The sequence below is a fragment of the Erpetoichthys calabaricus genome, chromosome 8, assembly GCF_900747795.2.
Source record: "Erpetoichthys calabaricus chromosome 8, fErpCal1.3, whole genome shotgun sequence".
Lineage (NCBI taxonomy): Eukaryota > Metazoa > Chordata > Cladistia > Polypteriformes > Polypteridae > Erpetoichthys > Erpetoichthys calabaricus.
Genome location: NC_041401.2, coordinates 70,325,361 through 70,345,066, shown reverse-complemented (window position 1 = coordinate 70,345,066; position 19,706 = coordinate 70,325,361). Strand labels below are relative to the sequence as shown.

At 37.1% G+C, this 19,706-nt stretch overlaps 1 protein-coding gene across 1 annotated transcript in view; it reads right to left on the bottom strand.

The window, feature by feature from the left end:
- Positions 1-18,831, bottom strand: part of LOC114656540 (kinesin-like protein KIF12) — a 40,279-nt gene extending 21,448 nt beyond the window's left edge. Inside the window, exons 1-6 of the mRNA XM_028808184.2 lie at positions 18,686-18,831; positions 11,588-11,659; positions 11,266-11,344; positions 6,997-7,118; positions 5,145-5,220; positions 3,619-3,753 (exon numbers count right to left, since the gene is read on the bottom strand). Of these exons, the coding sequence (XP_028664017.2) occupies positions 3,619-3,753; positions 5,145-5,220; positions 6,997-7,118; positions 11,266-11,344; positions 11,588-11,659; positions 18,686-18,705 (504 nt within the window). The 5' untranslated portion in view covers positions 18,706-18,831. The remainder of the gene's footprint in view (positions 1-3,618; positions 3,754-5,144; positions 5,221-6,996; positions 7,119-11,265; positions 11,345-11,587; positions 11,660-18,685) is intronic.
- Between the last annotated feature and the right edge of the window lie 875 nt (positions 18,832-19,706).

Below are 19,706 nucleotides of genomic sequence, written 5' to 3'. Positions count from 1 at the left end.
AATAGCCCATCTCAACCTTTTTGCACAACTCCACTGCACAAAAGATTAATTCAAAATGTTAGCACTCAGTGAGTGCAGTTTGGAAAAAATTTCATCTTTCAAGACTTGATATAATCAAATGCAACACTTAGCTGATGTTATGTTGAAAAATGTGTGAGAGACATTTATATTTTATTTATTTTTAAAGCAATTCATTATACCAGAAAGCAAAAAAACTTATTCAAGACAGGAAGCCAATCAAATATACAAGAATCAATGTAATTTAATGTCATCAATTAACTTATTAGCCTAAATTTATTGCCATGTCCCAGTGGTAGTGAGGCCATAATACTAGCCATTATGCTACCATGTTTTTCACTTTTAAACGAAAGCTTTCTTCCTGGGTTGCATTTTAAAACAACTGTGCATTTAATGAGCACTGTGGTAATGGTCTTGCTTCTAAGATGTCTTTTGGGCCAACATCATTCAGGAAGACAGAGTCTTTTCCTTATTTAAAGTTTGAGAACGGAGAGGAATGTATGTCTTTTGCGAGGGCAAGGAAACTGAAGGCAAGTCAGAAGATCATCTGCTTGAAATCATTAACAGAGAAGAAGAAATTGTGGATTGATTCTTTACAAAAAAAAGTAGTGGAAAGCAACCAAGAGGTCTGGTAGGTTGCAGGTGAATCAGAATAGATGCAGTTTAAAAGAGAAGACAATACGCTAAAAAAGATGGGGTGGGTTTAAATGGTAGAGACACAGTTCAACCATTCTAGAACATTACAAAATAACTATCAAGAGGTCAATAAATAGGTGATGTAGCTGGAGCATAAAACTCAGATAGTCACTTATAGAAGTGCATCACAAATAAACATTTGTTAAGACCTACCACTAAATGACTAAAATATGCACCATAGTTGCCCAAGTTTCTAAGTTTCACTGTTGCTTATGAAGACTAAACAAACCCTTTGTTAAAGTCTTGTTACACAGAAGCAACTAGAATCGCCTAGGTAGCCACCGTTGTAATGTGTTAAGATTTGAATAAGGAAGTAAAATGGAAGGAAAGAAAAACGGCAGCAACAGCAGCAGTAAAAGTAATAGTAGTAATATTAGTAGTACTTGTAGTAGTAATATTGTTTTAGAGAAAAAAGAGTAGCAGTATAAAAAAAAGAACAATTCAGTTATCCATAATAGAGACAGGTGGCACGGTGGCGCAGTGGGTAGCGCTGCTGCCTCACAGTTGGGAGTCCTGGGGACCTGGGTTCGCTTCCCGGGTCCTCCCTGCGTGGAGTTTGCATGTTCTCCCCGTGTCTGCGTGGTTTTCCTCCGGGCGCTCCGGTTTCCTCCCACAGTCCAAAGACATGCAGGTTAGGTGGAATGGTGGTTCTAAATTGGCCCTAGTGTGTGTTTGTGTGTGTCCTGTGGTGGGTTGGCACCCTGCCCGGGATTGGTTCCTGCCTTGTTGGCTGGGATTGGCTCCAGCAGACCCCCGTGACCCTGTGTTTGGATTCAGCGAGTTGGAAAATGGATGGATAATAGAGACACTGGAAGTAAAAGGATTTTTGATTGTAGACCAAACAATAAAGGAAGAGGCAAAATAACATAAATGTAAATATGTAAGTAAGTGGGTGAATAGTAATTAAGTGACATATAACAGTAACTAGATGTATAACCCCAAATCAGAAAAAGTTTGGATGGTATGGAAAATGCAATAAAAAATGCAGTGATTCTTAAATGTACTTTGACTTTATTTCATTGCAGACAGCATGACCCAAGGTATTTCATGTTTTATCTGGTCCACATACACACATTCCTGCATTTTAGGCCTGCAACACATTCCAAAAAAAGTTGGGACGAGGCAAATTTGGGCCAGTAATGAGGTTAAATAATTAAATAATATTATGATTTCAAACAGGTGATATCAAAAGGTGGTTGTAATCATGATTTGGTACAAATGAAGTATCCATGAAAGGCTGAGTCTTTGAGAAGCAAAGATGGGCTGAGGATCACAAATGTATGAAAAAAATTGTTGAAATATTTAAAAACAATATTCCTCAAAAAAAGATTGGAAGGGATTTGCGTATTTCTCCCTCTAAAGTGCATAATGTCATTAAATGATTTAAGGAATCTGAAGGAATTTCAGCGCATATAGGGCAAGGGAGCAATCCTAAACTAAACTCTAATCTCTCAGACAGCACTGCATCAAGAACTGTTACTCAGTTCCACATGGGCAAGGGATTACCTTAGTAAAGGAGTATTCAGAAGTGGAGTTGACTTCTCTGGACTCAGAGGCATTTGAGATGGACCATCACACAGTGGAAACATGTACTATTGAATGAATTAATATCCCAGATCTTTTTTGGAAGAAATGGATGCCATGTGCTCCAGACCAAAGAAGAAAAGGACCATCCAGACTGTTATAAGCTACAAGTCCAAAAGCCAGGGTCTGTCATGGTGTGGGGTTGTGTCAGTGCCCTTGGCAAAGGTAATTTGTTTTTCTGTTATGGCAGCATTAATGCAGAAAACTAAACTGAGATTTTAGAGCAACATATACTACCATCAAGTTGACATCTTTTCCAGGGATGTCCAAGTGTTTTTAACAAGACAATGCAAAACCAAATTCTGCAAACATTACAAAGTCATGACTGTGGAAGAAGAAGGTATGAGAACTGGATGGGCCTGCCTGCAGTTGTGATCTGTCCCGAGTAGAGATTGTGTGGTGACTTTTGAAACAAAAACTGCAACTATGACAACCCTGTACTATTGCACAACTTAAGACATGTTTTCAGGAACAACATGACAAAATAACACCTGAAACGCTTCATTATTTAGTATTCTCAGTGCCAAAACGTCTTTTAAGTGTTGAGAGAAGGAATGACAACATTACAAAATAGTGAATTTGTTACCATCCCATCAGAAAGAAAGAAAGAAAGAAAGAAAGAAAGAAAGAAAGAAAGAAAGAAAGAAAGAAAGAAAGAAAGAAAGAAAGAAAGAAAGAAAGAAAGAATAGCATGGAAAATGAGAAGAGATGGGGAGTTATATTATTTTACTTTAAAAAGAAAGAAAAATGTACCATATTGATCTCAGAAGCACTCCAAATATGACACATATTGAAAACATTATTGAATAAACAGAGAAAGCAAGAAATGGAGAAAAAGACAACAACATATGAAGGGTTTGTGCAAAAACTATTTCTGCAGAAAAGGAATGAGACTGCAAAAAATGAAATAAATAAACAGCCAGATTACATCAGCTGTATTAAAACCATCTGAAAATGGAAAAAGCTACTAAAGCAGCCTAATGGAAAATTATGAAACAATACTAGATTAAATTTAATTACAAAAATAAGGCCTGAGAAAACCAATAAAATGACTGAAAGGTTAAGCTGTCAAAAATGATTTTTGTTCTGATGTTAAAGGGGACAATAGAAATGTTTATTCCAGTACAGTTTTTGAAGAAAAAATAAAATAAGTACATTACCTTTTAGAATGTAATTTATAGAGAACTAAGATTATCTTAAAGAAATGGCAAAAAGGTAGGGAGAAGTGAAAGCAAATGAACAAAGTGGTTTTAGAAAGCAGCACAGCCACCACTATGTAGTAATAACCATAATAAGTGCTGTGGCAAATGAAGGACATACCTGTTCATTGTAAATTTCTAAAAATGTGGCACTCAACACAAACTCCTCCTGTGTGGACTGAGTTCTTTCAAGAATATATTCAAATGACCGCTGCGTCAGGCCACAGAAACTGTGGTCCTTCAATCCACCATGAAACTGAGAAATAGAAATTTAAACATACACATATTAAAAATTGAAATTTGTGTGAAACATGCTTTAGTTTTCTAAATTTTATACTACCTTTAACATTGTAAAACATAATCTTTAATTTACACAGCTCAGACTACAAAATTGTTTTTATCTTGCTTTTATATAAATAAGTTATACATAACCATTTAATCTAATTTACTGTATAATGCATTTCTTTATTCAGGATCAGTTTGGTGGTCATGGCCTGGAATACATTTTACAGTAAGTAGAAATTCAATGTTAAATGTTTGTTAAAAGGCATGTCCCTTGTCATCCAAAATACAGAGGCCTCACCACATTATTTTACAATTGGAACAAAGGCCAAATAAATGTCTGCTTGGTGTTAGGGTATAAACAGGCTTTTTAGGCTTTCGGACTCGAGGTTTCAGGTGTGGACATTAGCCATTAGTCCACCCTGTCTGCATTAGTCCTGTTTGAACAAAACTAAATCTCTCTCATATATTCATGACAATTAGAAAAGAAACTTAACAGCAGTAAACATTATGTGTAGTGATTCTGACTTATTATGTTCATAATCCTTCATTAAAGAATCTGCATGTTCTTACCATTATAACAAGAATTTCTGTCCAATGGACGGTGGGTAAGTCGTTTTAGTAGGCCAAATGAGTGAGTGTGTGAACACATTTGGCCAGGTTACCTTTTGGTTTAGATAGATAGATAGATAGATAGATAGATAGATAGATAGATAGATAGATAGATAGATAGATAGATAGATAGATAGATAGATAGATAGATAGATAGATAGATAGAAGTTTATTTGTCCCCCAGGGGAAATTAGGCTTTTTACAAAAGCTCTTTAAACAAATAAACACACACACACACTTTGGTTTCAACACACACCAGAATGACTATAAGGCAAGAAGATTAAAAAAGAAAGAAAACTTCTACTTGGTTGCTATAAAGGAGCAACAGTAGGATTTCTTGACATACTTCTGCTGAATAATGTGTTGTCTGAAAGTACATAATGGCACAAAGTTTTGTTTTTACTCCCTCCTTTGCTACTACTTTCAGGTTGTCCAGAGTGTCTCCTATAATTGAGCTTGCCCTTTTAACTAGCTTGTTGATTTGGTGGGCCTTTCTTGAAGTGATGTTACCAGCCCAGCAGACCACAGCATAGAGTACTGCACTGGCCATTATAGAGTTATAGAAGATGTGAAGGATGTCACTTCACACATTAAAGGAATGCAGTCTCCTAAGAAAAAAAGCTATATAATATGGCTCAAAAATTTAGCAAGATAAAAGTGTATTTTTAACTGAACCTCAGATACAGGAACACTGGTGTTGTCATGAACTCCATATAACAACTGTGCATAAAACAATCTAAGATAGCTTCATACCAGTGAGTATGGGCCACACAAAGTATAAGTCTTTCCAGATCCTGTCTGTCCAAAAGCAAAAACTGTGCAGGAGAACCTAAAATGAAATATGCACATAAAAAAACATGACATTTAATTATTTTCACTTTCATTCACATTTGGTATTACAACTGTTTTTACCTGAAAGGCTTTCTTATTTCCCCACAGGCTCACATATAGTCTTAAACTATCGTGGAAGTACTGTATGTAAAATATGAGCCAATCCTGGACATGGACCCAGTCTACTAGGTACACATACTCAAACTGGGCAGAATACAGAAAATGTAAGGTAATTCTAAGATCTAGTCAACATATTAGTGTCAAAAATCAGGCAGCCAGATGACAAGTGTTTTTGAATTTGATTATTTTAAGTAATTATGTCCCCACCAATAATATTAAGATTAGAACTAGAAAAAGGAATTCTAATATTTTTTAGAAGAACAGGGTTTTATATTTTTGTGGCCACAAGGGGTATCTCAAAGCCCCAAACCCTTGACACAACTACAAATACTCAAGTACTAAATTCAAGAGACCATTTATTGCTTCGTGCCCTCCCCCAACATAAGCTATTGTCAATGGGGGAACAGCAAAAGCTTAAGATTCATCAGAAATTTCAATCTCTGGTTTTTGATGGATCTTGATGTTTTAGGGTCTCCTGACACAGAAAACATCAATATCTAGATGATGAGTGTATGTCTGTCTCTGTCTGTCTGTGTGTGTGTGTGTGTGTGTGTGTGCGCGCGCGCGTGCGTCTGCGTGTCACAGATTCTTGACGATGGTCTACAGCTAAAACAGCTGGAAAGAAAAATACCAAACTCAAAACTTAAGTCTGTTATGAGATGACAATGTGCCGATTAGTTTTTGAGCCAAATGTACAAGAGAAAAAGGCACCTAGAAGAACCCTCAAATACCGTAATTCTGCAATTATTTATGAATTCTTCTCGTCAATTGCTATCGCAATGAGCTATTTTATGATCAGAAAGATCAGTATCAGAGTGGTAAATAATTACTGAAAAGTTATAGAATAGTTCGGATAACTTGGTTCCAAGGGCATGAAGCCCACTGATGTGCATATCCGAGGTTAAAAAAAAAATCTTCATTCTGATTTGTTGTTTCTTTCTTTTTCTTTCTTTCTTTCTTTCTCTCTCGCTCTCTCTCTCTCCTCCACTCCTTCCAGGCAAGCTTTGTCCTTCTCCTCCTCTCCCAACTCTGACTTGCCTGGATAAGGAAGAGATCTGCTTTTACCCTGGACCTGGGAGTGCTTCTGGTGTATTAGCCCTGAATTAAGGAAGCACTTCCTGCTTGGACAGAACCTCCATCTCACAGGGGATCCTCCTCCCAACAGCACCATCTAGGGGCCCCAAGAATACTACCAGGGCGGCCCTCTAGAACTACAAATCCCATGCAGACTCTTGGGTGTCCAAATGGCAGCTACACTAGAGAGATGATACCACACACTGTATAGTGTGAACACACAGCCCTGAGAGGCAATCACCCTCTTGTAAAAATCATCTTCCAACAATCTTAAAAAAAAAAATAAATAAATAATGGTTTAAATATTATTTTTTTAAATATATTATAAATTAATGGAAAATTAATCTAACCATAATAATTGATTGGGTTTAATTTTTTATCTCTTAAATAGGTCTTTTGATTTTAACATTTGAATATACTGTATCCCTGCAACCTTTGAAACCACACATAGGGCTGTGAAATCTTTCTTAAACAATGATGAATTTTCTTTGATAACACTGTTGTAAAAATCTAAGACTACTTTTCACAAATGTTTTTAACCAGTTAAACAAGTCTGATAAAGTCTCGTGCCATTACTCACCCCTGGAAAACAAGATCAAGAAGTCGCTTCACACCACACTTCTCAAAAACCTCATGTTGTGAGCATTTAGGTTTGAAAACAGCATCAAAAGTGAACAGCTTGTCTTGGCTACCGTGATTCACCTAGAAAAGATGGAAGCAGTAGCTGCACATTTACATACTATACAAGCTATTTAAGAACTATAATGTTTCCCATTGATCGATAAATTAGTTTAAGTCTTTCTTTTGTAGTTTACGGTAGTATACTGAGTGCAGTGTTATTAATATTAGTTAGTTTATTACGATATAAATATCCAACCAAAAAAGTCCCTGAAGTGCCTGAATTTTTGTTGTGCTTTATGGTCTAGTATTTTGCTCAAATTTGACCTTTTTCCCTTCTTTTAATGTTTTGAATATACAGTACATAACATGAACAAAATACATGCAAAACAATAAGAATATTAGAAAAATGATCAGTACTCCCCTTTTGTTATTACATATCTGTAAACAGTGGAGTAACCATTCTGTCTATATGACTGTATGTCTTTAAGAACCAGTTTACATTCCCAGGTATTGTACTGAATTGGAGAATACATGGGGTAACTTTAATCTATGCACCAATCTTCAAAAATATGAAATAGGGGCAACCATTGTACCAGCCCCTGGTATGTTTGAGACATTCTTAGAAGCTTGGGGGTTAATTAGTTCAAAACATTAAAACTTCTGGGGAAGACCTTCAAGTAAAAATCTGTCACACCATAAAGGCACCACTTGTAACTTGGTCCTTCCCACTGCCTTGGTATTGCCGTTATATTTTAACTGTACACTCCTTATCTAAAATCCACTTTCCCCATCAGAAAAATTCTGATTTTTTAATTTTTTTATGGCAAATATCAATTCAGATAAAATATTACTATTAAGTGTGTAGCAGTTTAGGTGTGGAGCCACCTCTAACACCCTCAGGTACCACTCGAGACACGAGGTAAAAGCACAAGACTTCTTTATTTGTCTTCTGTACAGTGCACAAAGCACCCTCCACTCCACACTCATAAATCACTATTCTCTCTTCAATAAACCAATCCTCCTCGCCCAGACACGTCGCCACCCTACCTCCCAGCTCAGCTCAAATGTCTGGGCTCACCCAGAGTCCTTTTATAGCCCCTGACCCGGAAGTGGTTCCTGGCCAAACCCCCAAGTCCTTATCCCTTCCGGGTCAGGGTAAACAGTCTTTCTTCAGCCCGGGAGCACGTCGTTTCTTCCTGTCACGTGGTGATGACGCACTCCCGGGTTATAGGGCACGTAAGGGCCCACTAGCCCCCCTACAGCGACTCCTGGCAGCCCCCAAGGTATCCAGCAAGGCTGTGTAACGACACTACAAAGTCCATGAGGCCCTGCTGGAACTCGGGGCACGAATATGCTGTCCGGAGGGCTCCTCCTAGTGGCCTGGGGGTGAGGGCCGGACTGGGAAGCCGGCAATCCTCCACAAGTGCTATTAGAACATCTATTAGTTTTGGTAAATTAATGGATTTCCATCTAACCACTATGATATCACGTTCTGTGAATGGTACGTGACAAAAAAAATTCCTCAATCTGCTCGGTACAAAGTACCCAAAATCAGAAGTGCCAGTTTTTCGTGAAATAAAAGTGAACACTTCTCTCCAAAAGTGTTAAATATAGATACATAACCACCATATATGGATAAGGTTTACTGTTTTTTGCAGTTTCTCTAACATAGCTGTGATGATGAAGGGAACATTTTTGCCAGCCTGTATGGTGTAACATACCATCTTAGTAAAAGCTTTTGTGCTCTCTCGCAATGAGTGGTGCAATGTGATGATTTAATTGACCAGTATAATGCAGTTTTTTTGAGGGAGTAACATCCAAATCTTTCTCCCATTGTAACATCATGAGGGAGCATATCTATGGTGGAGAGTTCCTGTTGGAAAGTGTAAAAAATGATATTCCTATGAAACATCCAAATCGAGATTCACAAAATCTAATAAATTACTTTGGAACAGTTACTTTGTTATAATCCAAAGATTGCAGAAGATGACGAATCCTCACTTATTTGTAGAAGTCATTGCGTGGCAGTTTAACTTGTGCAGTTTGTTCATATGTCACCAGATTGCCACTGTTTTAAGTCAAGATCCTTAGTAAGACTTGATTCAAGAGTACAGATCAAGAAGTGGAGCAGGAGCCACAGAGGCACCTGCACAAAGAAATCCCTGGCACACCACAAGGGATGCTTACACTGGGCAGGATATAAGTTTTGTGTTAATTTCCAGAAATGAAAAAGGGTAAGGACCCTCATTATGTATTGGTATTTTGTGCAATAGTAAGCCTTTATTCACTCTTTAATGTGTTTGTACTACTGTAACATGCAGGCTAGCAAGTTGTCTACACTTTACAGACAAAAAGGCTAACCAGTAAGTGTTCTGTGCATACATTTGCCTGTTGAATGGTGAACTGAAATGATATGACAGAAAATTGGTAATGATTAGAATTGTCAGAAAACAGTGGCATTAATTGAACTGACTCCTGTCATGTATGACATTTCATGGTTATTCAACACCCTAAGCAAGTCATTTGGCAGTGTAAAATAATTTATTTTAGTAAGATCTTCTGAGACATAAGGTCAGGTGTTTTGGATGGTGTGTGTAATAAATACAACACATGGAAGTGTAACACATAAAACAAAGTTTGATTTCTCCAAATAGATTCATACATTTGAACCAGAGAGATACAAAAATATGCTTATATTTCTACAGGACCAGCTTAGCAATTTTGTGGTCAATTTTGTTTTTTTTACTGTACCTAAGGTCATTTCATATTAGGTATCAGGAATAAAAGGTATTCCAGTATGCTGTATTAAACACAAAACAGTATCTATATTTAATAGCTTATATTTTGACATAAAACATGTTAAAACAAAACTTATAAAGATACTTAGAAAAATGAAAATAAAACAGACAGTAAGATTTTTTATAAAAGAAATATAAAACACAAATAAAAATGAATAAAAAATAATAGCAGTATAAACTCAATCAGGAGAGTCCCTGTAAGTACAGACAGATCTGAATTTTGATTAAAAAAAAGAATATTATAGGAATCAGGGTGCACACAAGTATGTACAATGTTCCAGATTTTAGAGGTACAATATAAGGAAAGAAGGAATGCCTGTGCCCTATTAATGTGGGTGATCATTAACTCCACACAATAAAACCTGTCTGTGCCAAATGGAACAAGTAGAACGAGTGATGTCACAAAGTGAAAGAGTTCTTGCGAGCATTGACCAACAACTGATTTTAATATTTATAGTGTGAATTTATTTTTTTGGTTACATAATTATGCTTTTTGCTCTCTGTCCCCTTTCACTTCAATTCAATTTTAACTTTATTATTTCATATGGGGAAACACATTTGGATTGTCCATCAACAATCTCACACTGGGCAGGATATAACTTACACAGACATAGGTTTTAAATATAAAAAACTGGATGAACAAATACAGCATAAAAAGGCCACATATACCTAAACATCAACAAGAATACATAAAGTAAACATACATACATATGCAAACACATATGCTAAAATAGTATACATCCATCTATATAGTGTCTTATATGAGTCTGCAATATCAGTGATGGATGTGTATTCCAGTTGATTGTTCTTTTTAAACAGCCAAACTGCTAAGGGTAGAAATGGTGTCTTATATCTGGAAGTTTCCATTCAACATTACCAGAATCTTTTTAATGCTACAGAGCTGAAATTAAATTTAGAGTGTGGTGGGCATGTATGTGGGATCTTGAGGATTTGATAGAGCTTTTTAAGAACCATGTCCTCATATAGCTGTTGCATTGACTTTTGTTCCACCCCAATGACCATACTAACTACTTTAATGAGGTCCTGGAATTTGACTTTGCCAAAGACACAAAGTAACCCAAAAGAGAGAACTCATGCAGAAATTAGAAGTTAAACATGGAGAATGTGACAGTTCCCTCCAAAGTTGTTCAATTTACACAAGAAAAAATGACTTTTCTGGAATTTTCTAGAAGTATCCAGAGCACCTTTTTTTGAAAGGTAACTTTATTTTCCTAAAATCAGTTATCATATCTTTAGTTTTCTTTGTGTTTATCACATGGAACTGTTTCCCCAAATTCAATCTCTTCTCTATGGCATTTCTAAGATTTCAAAGTTGGAGGTGGCAACTCTAGGGTGGCGATGTAGTGGGTCCCACTAGGTCATATAGGTTCAATTTATCTAAGGACAGTCCCATATTTCACTATGCTTACCTGCAAAGTCCCTGGGATTGGAGAATACAGGACCTCTCTGTCTTCTCGATGGAGTTCCTCACAGCTCAGAGGCCTCACCCTGACAATGTATACACCAAGAAAAATACAGAATGGAAGATGAAGGATGAAGTAAAAAGCATACCAACACTAAAGTGTTTTTCTCATTCTCCAAATGGCATTTTCAATATTAAAACTTAAAATAAAACTTAAACAAAACTAAAACTTAAAATACTCTTGTGCATGTTAATCAGTTTTAATTCAGTTATCTGCTGAAATCATTATGGTTTTGACACAAATGATTCACTTTTTCTCCTTATCTTACCTAACGGCTGCAATGATATTGCTCTGTCCATCTCCACTTTGGTTTTTGACATCTTTGCTTTCTTCTGATTTACTAGGGACAGGAGATGAAAACCAATAACAATACATTTATTTATTTATTATCATATATTAGTTAAGACTTATACAAATTGATGAGGAAAAAATACCAAATATACTAGCGTGTATTTTATAGTTTTTGTTTTTTTTGTTAAGTTTCATTCATATGTTACAAATACTAACCTTTTATATATACACACCATTGCTGGTCAAAAGTTTTAGAACACCTCAGTTTTTCCAGTTTTTCTTTAAATTTATTCAGTTAGAATGCAATGAATTACCTAAAATGGCTGATTGACTGACTGAAAAAGTAAGTAGTAAACTGTCCGAGGTTTAAATCTAAAGTTTAGGTTAGCAAAAACTGAAAACAAAAATTTCAGAATATTACAAATGGGCCTTCTTCAGGGAACAGCTAATAGGTTACAACCTACAGATATTATGCCGCAATTGAAGTAAATTAAGCTTTGCGAGTTAAAGCAAACAATTTGCACAGGTTTCACAACTTCTTCTGATTACTTAAAAATCCTCTGTCTGTCTTAAAGTAGAGTTGGAACTCTACTCAGACAATATTACTCTGCAGAAACTTGTACATTCCAGTGATGATGGCAAGAAACAGCATTATTACCCTTAGAAGTGTAGGCCTTTCATTCAGAGAAACTGCAAAAAAATTGGTGTCAGGGAGTATGGTGTCCTGCACAATTCAAAGGCAATTTGAAATTGCAAGAAACTCTGATAGGAGGAAATCTGGCAGACCCAAAGTCACAACCTAGTCAGAAGACAAATTTATGTGGGTTACCAGCTTAATTGACAGGCACCTCACAGCACATCGGCTTCAAGCACAGCTTAATAGTGGTCAAAAAAGCAAGCCTCAGTTTCTACTGTGAAGAGGAGACTTTGTGCTACAGGTTTGACAGGGTTAATGGCAGCAAGGTATTCCTTAAAGGATAAAATAGGGCCTTAAAATACCAGGTGTGGACTACTGCAGACTGGAAGAAAGTCCTATAGACAGACGAATCAAAATTTGAAATCTTCGGTTCATCACGCAGGGTGATGTACGCTGTGGAATTGGTGAAAGGATGGTTCTTCAGTTTGTGATACCAACTGTCAAACATGGAGGAGGAAGTGTGATGGTCTGGGGTTCTTTTGCTGGAGGCAGAGTTGATGATTTGCACAGAGTGACCAGCATTCTGAATCAAAAGGGTTACCACAGTTGGCTGTTATATCAGAATCAAAAATTTGAATAAAATTCTGTACACTTAATGATTCTTTGACTTCTTTTTTTATTTGCTTCTGTTTATTGGTCCTGGGTTCACTTCCCGGGTCCTCCCTGCATGGAGTTTGCATGTTCTCCCCGTGTTTGCGTGGGTTTCCTCTGGGCGCTCCGGTTTCCTCCCACAGTCCAAAGACATGCAGGTTAGGTGGATTGGCGATTCTAAATTGGCCCTAGTGTGTGCTTGGTGTGTGGGTGTGTTTGTGTGTGTCCTGCGGTGGGTTGACACCCTGCCCGGGATTGGTTCCTGCCTTGTGCCCTGTGTTGGCTGGGATTGGCTCCACCAGACCAACGTGACCCTGTGTTCGGATTCAGCGGGTTGGACAATGGATGGATGGATGGATGTTTATTGGTTGTACAGCTTGATTTCATGAAATATTAAGACATTAAACTGTAAATTTCCATTAAAAACTGGAAAAACTGAGGTGTTCTAAATGTTTGACCAGTAGTGTATATTATACGAGGGGGAGCCAAGCTAAAGTTAGAAAATGGGATTTATCAGATAATGGAACGAACCTTAACAAAACTATAATGTCTTTTAACCAAACATTCTTTTCACAATTTATCGAACTTTAATGTGATGTTGTTAGATTTTTAGATTCTTATTTTAAGGTTTTAAAATAAGCCAGATTTAAAGCATTACAAAAAACGTGACATAAAATTGTTGCACAAAATCATTGTACTTTTAGGCTTAGGATTTTATATTATATATATATACACACACACACACAGTGTATATAAGACTTTACGCCAAGAGATGTAACCACACCCAGGGCCGGAAATAAAAGAGTAGATGACAAAGTAGAACGTCATAAAAAGGTTCAGAAAAAGTTGGCGCGATACACATGCAGAGCCGGTTAAAGATAATGAAAGTACTAAAATTCGAAACTCTCAAGAAAATGATAGTGAAGATAGCATTAGCACAAACAAATGGAAATTATTATTCAGTGAAATTTAAGTCAGAGACTTGTAGATTGTCTAATTTGTGTTGCCATCAGGGAAAAGAAGTGTTTCTTCCCAATGAAGAGGCTTATCTGTGAGAATTAAAAGATTTGTTGTTTGGTGAAAGTGAAATCCACATACGCGAGCAGTAGAGACGCAAAGTGACTGGCTCATAGTGCAGGCTGGGGGCAAAGCCCCCCTAGTATATATATATATTGTGGTGGACGGCCGGGATCCATGTCCGGCCAGGACGCCCCTACGACACTGGATCCGGGGGAGCAGCCATGGGATGTACGCTACGTCCCCCAGAACACTTGGTGGCAGCCCCCCTGGGTTGCATCGGGGCCACAATGGTGGAACACTGGAGCTCATCCCAGTTGGGCTTCATGGCCACTGCCCAGGGGAGCTGCAAGGCTTAATGAGCCCGTTTGGGCAGGAGCGCAGACTCACCCGGAAGTGCAGATAGAAGTAGGTCAACAAGCACCTACAGCACTTTCGGGTGGGCTATAAGAGGAGCCTGCCTGCACTACTCAGGGCGCCAGAGTCAGGAGGAGGAGGAGGACGACGATGCCCTGGGAGGAGTGGAAGAAAGAAGAAGAGTGTGGTTTGGTGTTTTATTTGTGATTTGGGACTGTGTTGTGCCTGTGGGGTTCACGGGGAAGACGTGCCTCACAGGTGAAGAAAAATAAATCTTTTGTTTATTTTGCCCATGCCAGTGGTGCCAGTCTGTGTCGGGTTGTCGCCAAACAAGCGCCTTTATCCCAATGTATATATATATATATAATATATGTGTGTGTATGTGTGTATATATATATATATATATATATATATATATATGTGTGTGTGTGTATATATATATATGTATATTTACATAAGGAGTAATGCAACAAGTAGATAGCTTTGAGGGCTTCATTCACCAGATGAATGGCAAGAAGTTAAGAATCTTAAAAAATTATTAGAGGCCTAGCTAATGCAATACATTACTCCATACTAAAGCACTCCTTTCTGTGAGCAACATTCCATCTCGCACACACTTTATCCCTGGGATTTTTTTCTCCTTCCAGGAAATCTTTTCCTCATTTACCCTCCCAGTATTAAAGGTTTTATAATAATAATAATAATAATAATACATTTTATTTATTTGTAGGTGCCTTTCTAAACACTCAAGGACACCGAACAATAGATAAAACACAGATTCTAAACAAAACTAAAATACAAAAATTAAAATCATATCCTTTTCTTTGAGAAAGCTTTTATACCTTGAGCTCCAAAATCACTTCCTGGGTTACAGACAGGCTACACATCCCTCTAACAGCCCTTCTTGTCCATATACACCTTACCCTGAATGTCCTTAAAGTGTCAGGTTTCCAATGCAGCTTGCAAGCTACCTTCATTGTCTCCCTCATTCTGTTAAGGGAGAGTATGGGTAAAACCCTAAAGGCAATATACTGGTTTCCTTCCTGTTTTCTGTGGTCTTATGCTCTATGAGTAGAAAGTCAGGAGGCTTTAGCATCAGCTGGAGTGCATGCCCTCAAGCATCATGCAGGAGTATTGCCAACTTCCTCCCAATGAACCACAACCTCTTGAATTTGAGGATGGCCCTGGTTGATATACTTCAGAATGCATCTAATAATGATCTCTTACCAGCCATGTAACAGTACTGTAAACATATAATAAAATGAATCATTTGAAATATATTTTTAATTAATATAAATGGAATTCTGAATGCATAATGCATTAAACAGGGATATATGTAATTTATGAAAGACTATACATTTTCAAATTCTGTTGTCATCATTAAGAGTGCACCTGTCAGTAATATTGATGATTGGATTTGATTTCATGTATGAGGTCAGTTCTTTGACTGCATAATGCATTGTTTACAGTGCACTAGTAGCCAGATTGTGAGTTATTGAATGTATGACCAATATGAACATGGGTGGAAGATATACATGTGTATTGCATTACTCATATGATATAGCACTCAAAATATTTCAAAATGATATAAATTCACATATCAATTATTGTAAGCTACTCAACTCCAAACACTCAAATAAATACCGACTCCACCACTTATTATTACTTTTTCTCCATCCCTAGAAAAAAAAATCTGGTCAGCTAATTATTGTACTAATTGTATATTAAAGCCTGTGAAGATTCCCAGATTCACCACTTTGTTAATTCACCAACAACCACAAGACGTCTTCTCCCTCATGCCCAATTTAAATTATAATTACTCCTTATCCACACCATTTTTGCATATCCAAGATTTCAAACAAATAATACATATTTTCTTCCCCAGACAGCTGTGCTTTGAAAGTATTTCTGCCTTATATAAGACATGCTTATTAAATGTCTCTCTGTCACTGGAAATTTTCCCCAATCCATCAAATAACTAAAGTCTTTCAAATTATTATAATCCTTTAATTCCAATAAGATGAGATATCCTTGGAACATTCATACCAGTTTCTTTTTAGTCTCATGATTACTACATGTCCATGTGAAACACAATCTCGCCAACCCCCATGCCTGCGCTGCGCGATAGCCTCTTTGGGGTTCTGTCGCTCGCATATGGGGGGATGAAGTAGTACAATTTAAACAGATTTTTATTTTCATGGGAATGTTAGATATGCACAATAAAACTATTTTACATTACAGTGAGTAATTAACCATAGTAAAAAAAAAGCAAAATGTAATAATTTGAAAGTAAATTATACTTTATGTTGCGTTAGAGTTATTTGTTGCGTAATGCGATTTCGTTAAGTCGATGTTTTCATCTTCCGCACCATCACCACCAACTGTTTCAGCATAGTCTATTGATACACATTTAACCAATCTGCCGTGTAACCAATCGACATTACTGGCATTAATTCATTTGACTTCATCGTTTCCCAGTGCTAGGATTGCCCGTGTACTCCTTTTTTCTGTTGATAACCCTTCGTGATGAGATTCTTCAATAAGATTTGGACATAGTATGTCTTCTTTAATTGGGAACTTAAAGTGAGGAAAACATAAAAAGTTATAAGAGCTGGGAGAGCAGAAACTGTGTCTGGTTGAATATGGTTGAGAGGAGGGCGTGACTTGAAAAAATCTCACGGCCAAAGTCTCAATTTGCGGGACTTAAAAAAGATCTTCCAAAAAGTCTCGTCTCGTCGCAGGATTTTATTTATACAATACGGAGATATGCCTTACTCACATTGTATTCACAAACACATATATGCTATGTTCAGGACAATAATAAACTATCATTTACAAATGTTTATCTTTCTGTTCCGACTATGCATTACACACAAACATTGACTATACATTTACATTTTTTCAGTTTTGTTTTTGATAGAAGGTTCCATTCAAAAAAATTATAGGACCTTTTGGAACATTTGTGCTTAGTCCTCATTTCCCTAAAACGTCTAACATATTTTGTCTTAAGGGGATTAATTGCAGTGTTCTAGCACTGAGGCCTGAGAGCATTAAAGTACCCCTCTTTTTAGCTAGATTGAATTCAATCATTGTAACCAATCACAGCAGAGATTAACGTCATACAACAGGAAGAGCTGCACTTTTTATTTTTGTTAACATCAGTACAGTACTTGAAAAAGAGGTGTGTGCATTTTTTTCCATCAGAAGACGAAATCGCAACCAATCAGGGGAACCTAACAGTGAGGTAAATACTCCATTAGAAGAATGATATCCTCAGAATGCCCCCAATAATATTCCAGAACCAAATCTAGGGTTCCAGGCTCCTCAGGTTTTTTTTTATTATTTGGTGTCTCCTTTATCATGTATCTTAATAAAAGGTGTATTAGCAAAGCTCAAGTGGAGTGGGCCTGTTGCAGAATAAACATGTCCCCTTAGTCAGAAGTCTAATTAGTTTTTTTTTTTTTAACTGAAGAAACCCTACTTATTATCAGCTCACTTAGATGGCTACTTTCCACAATCAGGATGGAGTGATGACACAAGATTGTGTCTGGGTTAAGGTATTATTGAAAGATTGCCCATTGTTTACTGACAGCATTAATGGGACATCATACAAATGTTACAAGGAGACCGCAAGCATTTCTTTTTGTGGTATGCACCGGACTTCAGTTTGCAAAATTCAAACAAAAATGTCCAGAATGCTACAAAATAAGGGTCCAAAAGATGTTGGCTTCCAGGTCCTTCTGGGATCTTCTGGAAACATCAATGGTCTAGTGAGTGAGGCTTTATTAGAATATTTGCAAGGACCACAAAATAAGGTCTTAAATTATATTTATCAACCTGCACAAAATAAAATTCTCGGGTCACTAAATGCAATGTGCACGGTCTCCACGTTATATCAATCACATTACCTTCTTTACATTCACTGTAATTTTCTTATCTCGCTTTTGCCATCCTTGCATATCTTTCCATGTTACAAATTCTTGCACTTCTACTTAAAATCAAAGGAATGCCTATAGTTGTTAATTTCTTCTTTGTTTTTTGAATCCCTTTCTTTCAAACTACCACAGCTTTTCTTGCAAAAGAAAACGACAAGCATTTGCGTTGTTACTACATTTATATCTGCACGTTGCGTTGGATACATAATGCAGTCAGTGTTCAGTTTTATATTAATAATCAACACTCACAAAACAAACACATCCATCTCCATATCTTTCCTCGATTTTGTAATATCTTCCATTACATACAAAACTGTACAACACTTTTCATCCTTATTTCCAGAATTTATGAATACCCGTTCCCACAACGCTTAGTTTTGCATCATTATTACGAAGGAGCATGCGCAGGGAATGTGGCATCAACAGCTCAGACGCGTTGGACCAGGCGCGAGCGCCAACCCCAGATGTAGCCCAGTACCTCAAAAGGCTGTGAAACATTGGAGACGCGTCCGAACTCGAACTCGAACTCGAACTCTGCCTCTGCAGTCCGTAGAGTATATAAAGTCCTTACTGTAGTCGCCACCTGTTTCACCGAGAGAAGGACAAGGTGAGTTAACTCTCCCCACACCCCACTCGCTCCTCCCTTCATCAAGCCAGTAATGAGTGACCGGCTGGCGTTAAGCGTTGGCGCAGTCGTAGAAATCCCTAGCGCTTTAAAACCTATTACTTTAGGACCTTTGAAGAAAATACGGTATTTCTTTAAGTACTGTAGTCTGTTTCGTTTCCTTTATCTTCTCAAGCAAAATATGATTATTCTAAAATATGCATTCCACATCCCATTTCCCCAGAAATATTTCATTATGTCTCTAGTACTGTGCTGTTTACCAAACATTTAAATTGGTTACGTTTAAACTTATACCACAGAGCAATGCTTAACTGCAGAAGGGTTAAGATAATACATATTTTTCAAATGACTCATGCGGTTTTTCACACAGGTTCTGACCGGCCTGTCTATGACTTCCAATTAATTGCAAATTGGTTAAAGATTAACAAACAGTCTGTTCCCATTTTGTAGTGTGTTGGAATCCTCACAATGGAAGAGGAAGGGAGGATCCAGAGGAGGCATTCGTTTACATATTAATCTTACCTACAGCAGGAACATAGAACAAGGGTACAGCAATTCCTCATCCTTACACACTCCTCAAGATGAAATTATGTTCCAAGCCTGGGATAAGACGGTGATGCCATTTATAGAAAGGATTTTAGTAAAGACCACATTCTTTATTTTAAAAATCATTACTGTACACCATTCACAACAATAATACAACTTTACAAATGAACGAAACATAGAAAAAAAAACAACAGTGCAAAGCATCTGGCAAAACTTCTAAAGAATGTATGACAGCATAGTATACATAATAACCAATATACAGTAAAGTTGCTTTGTCTGATATTTCAAGTTCTTTAAGTCTCTAAATGAGAGTCTGATGATAAGGTCA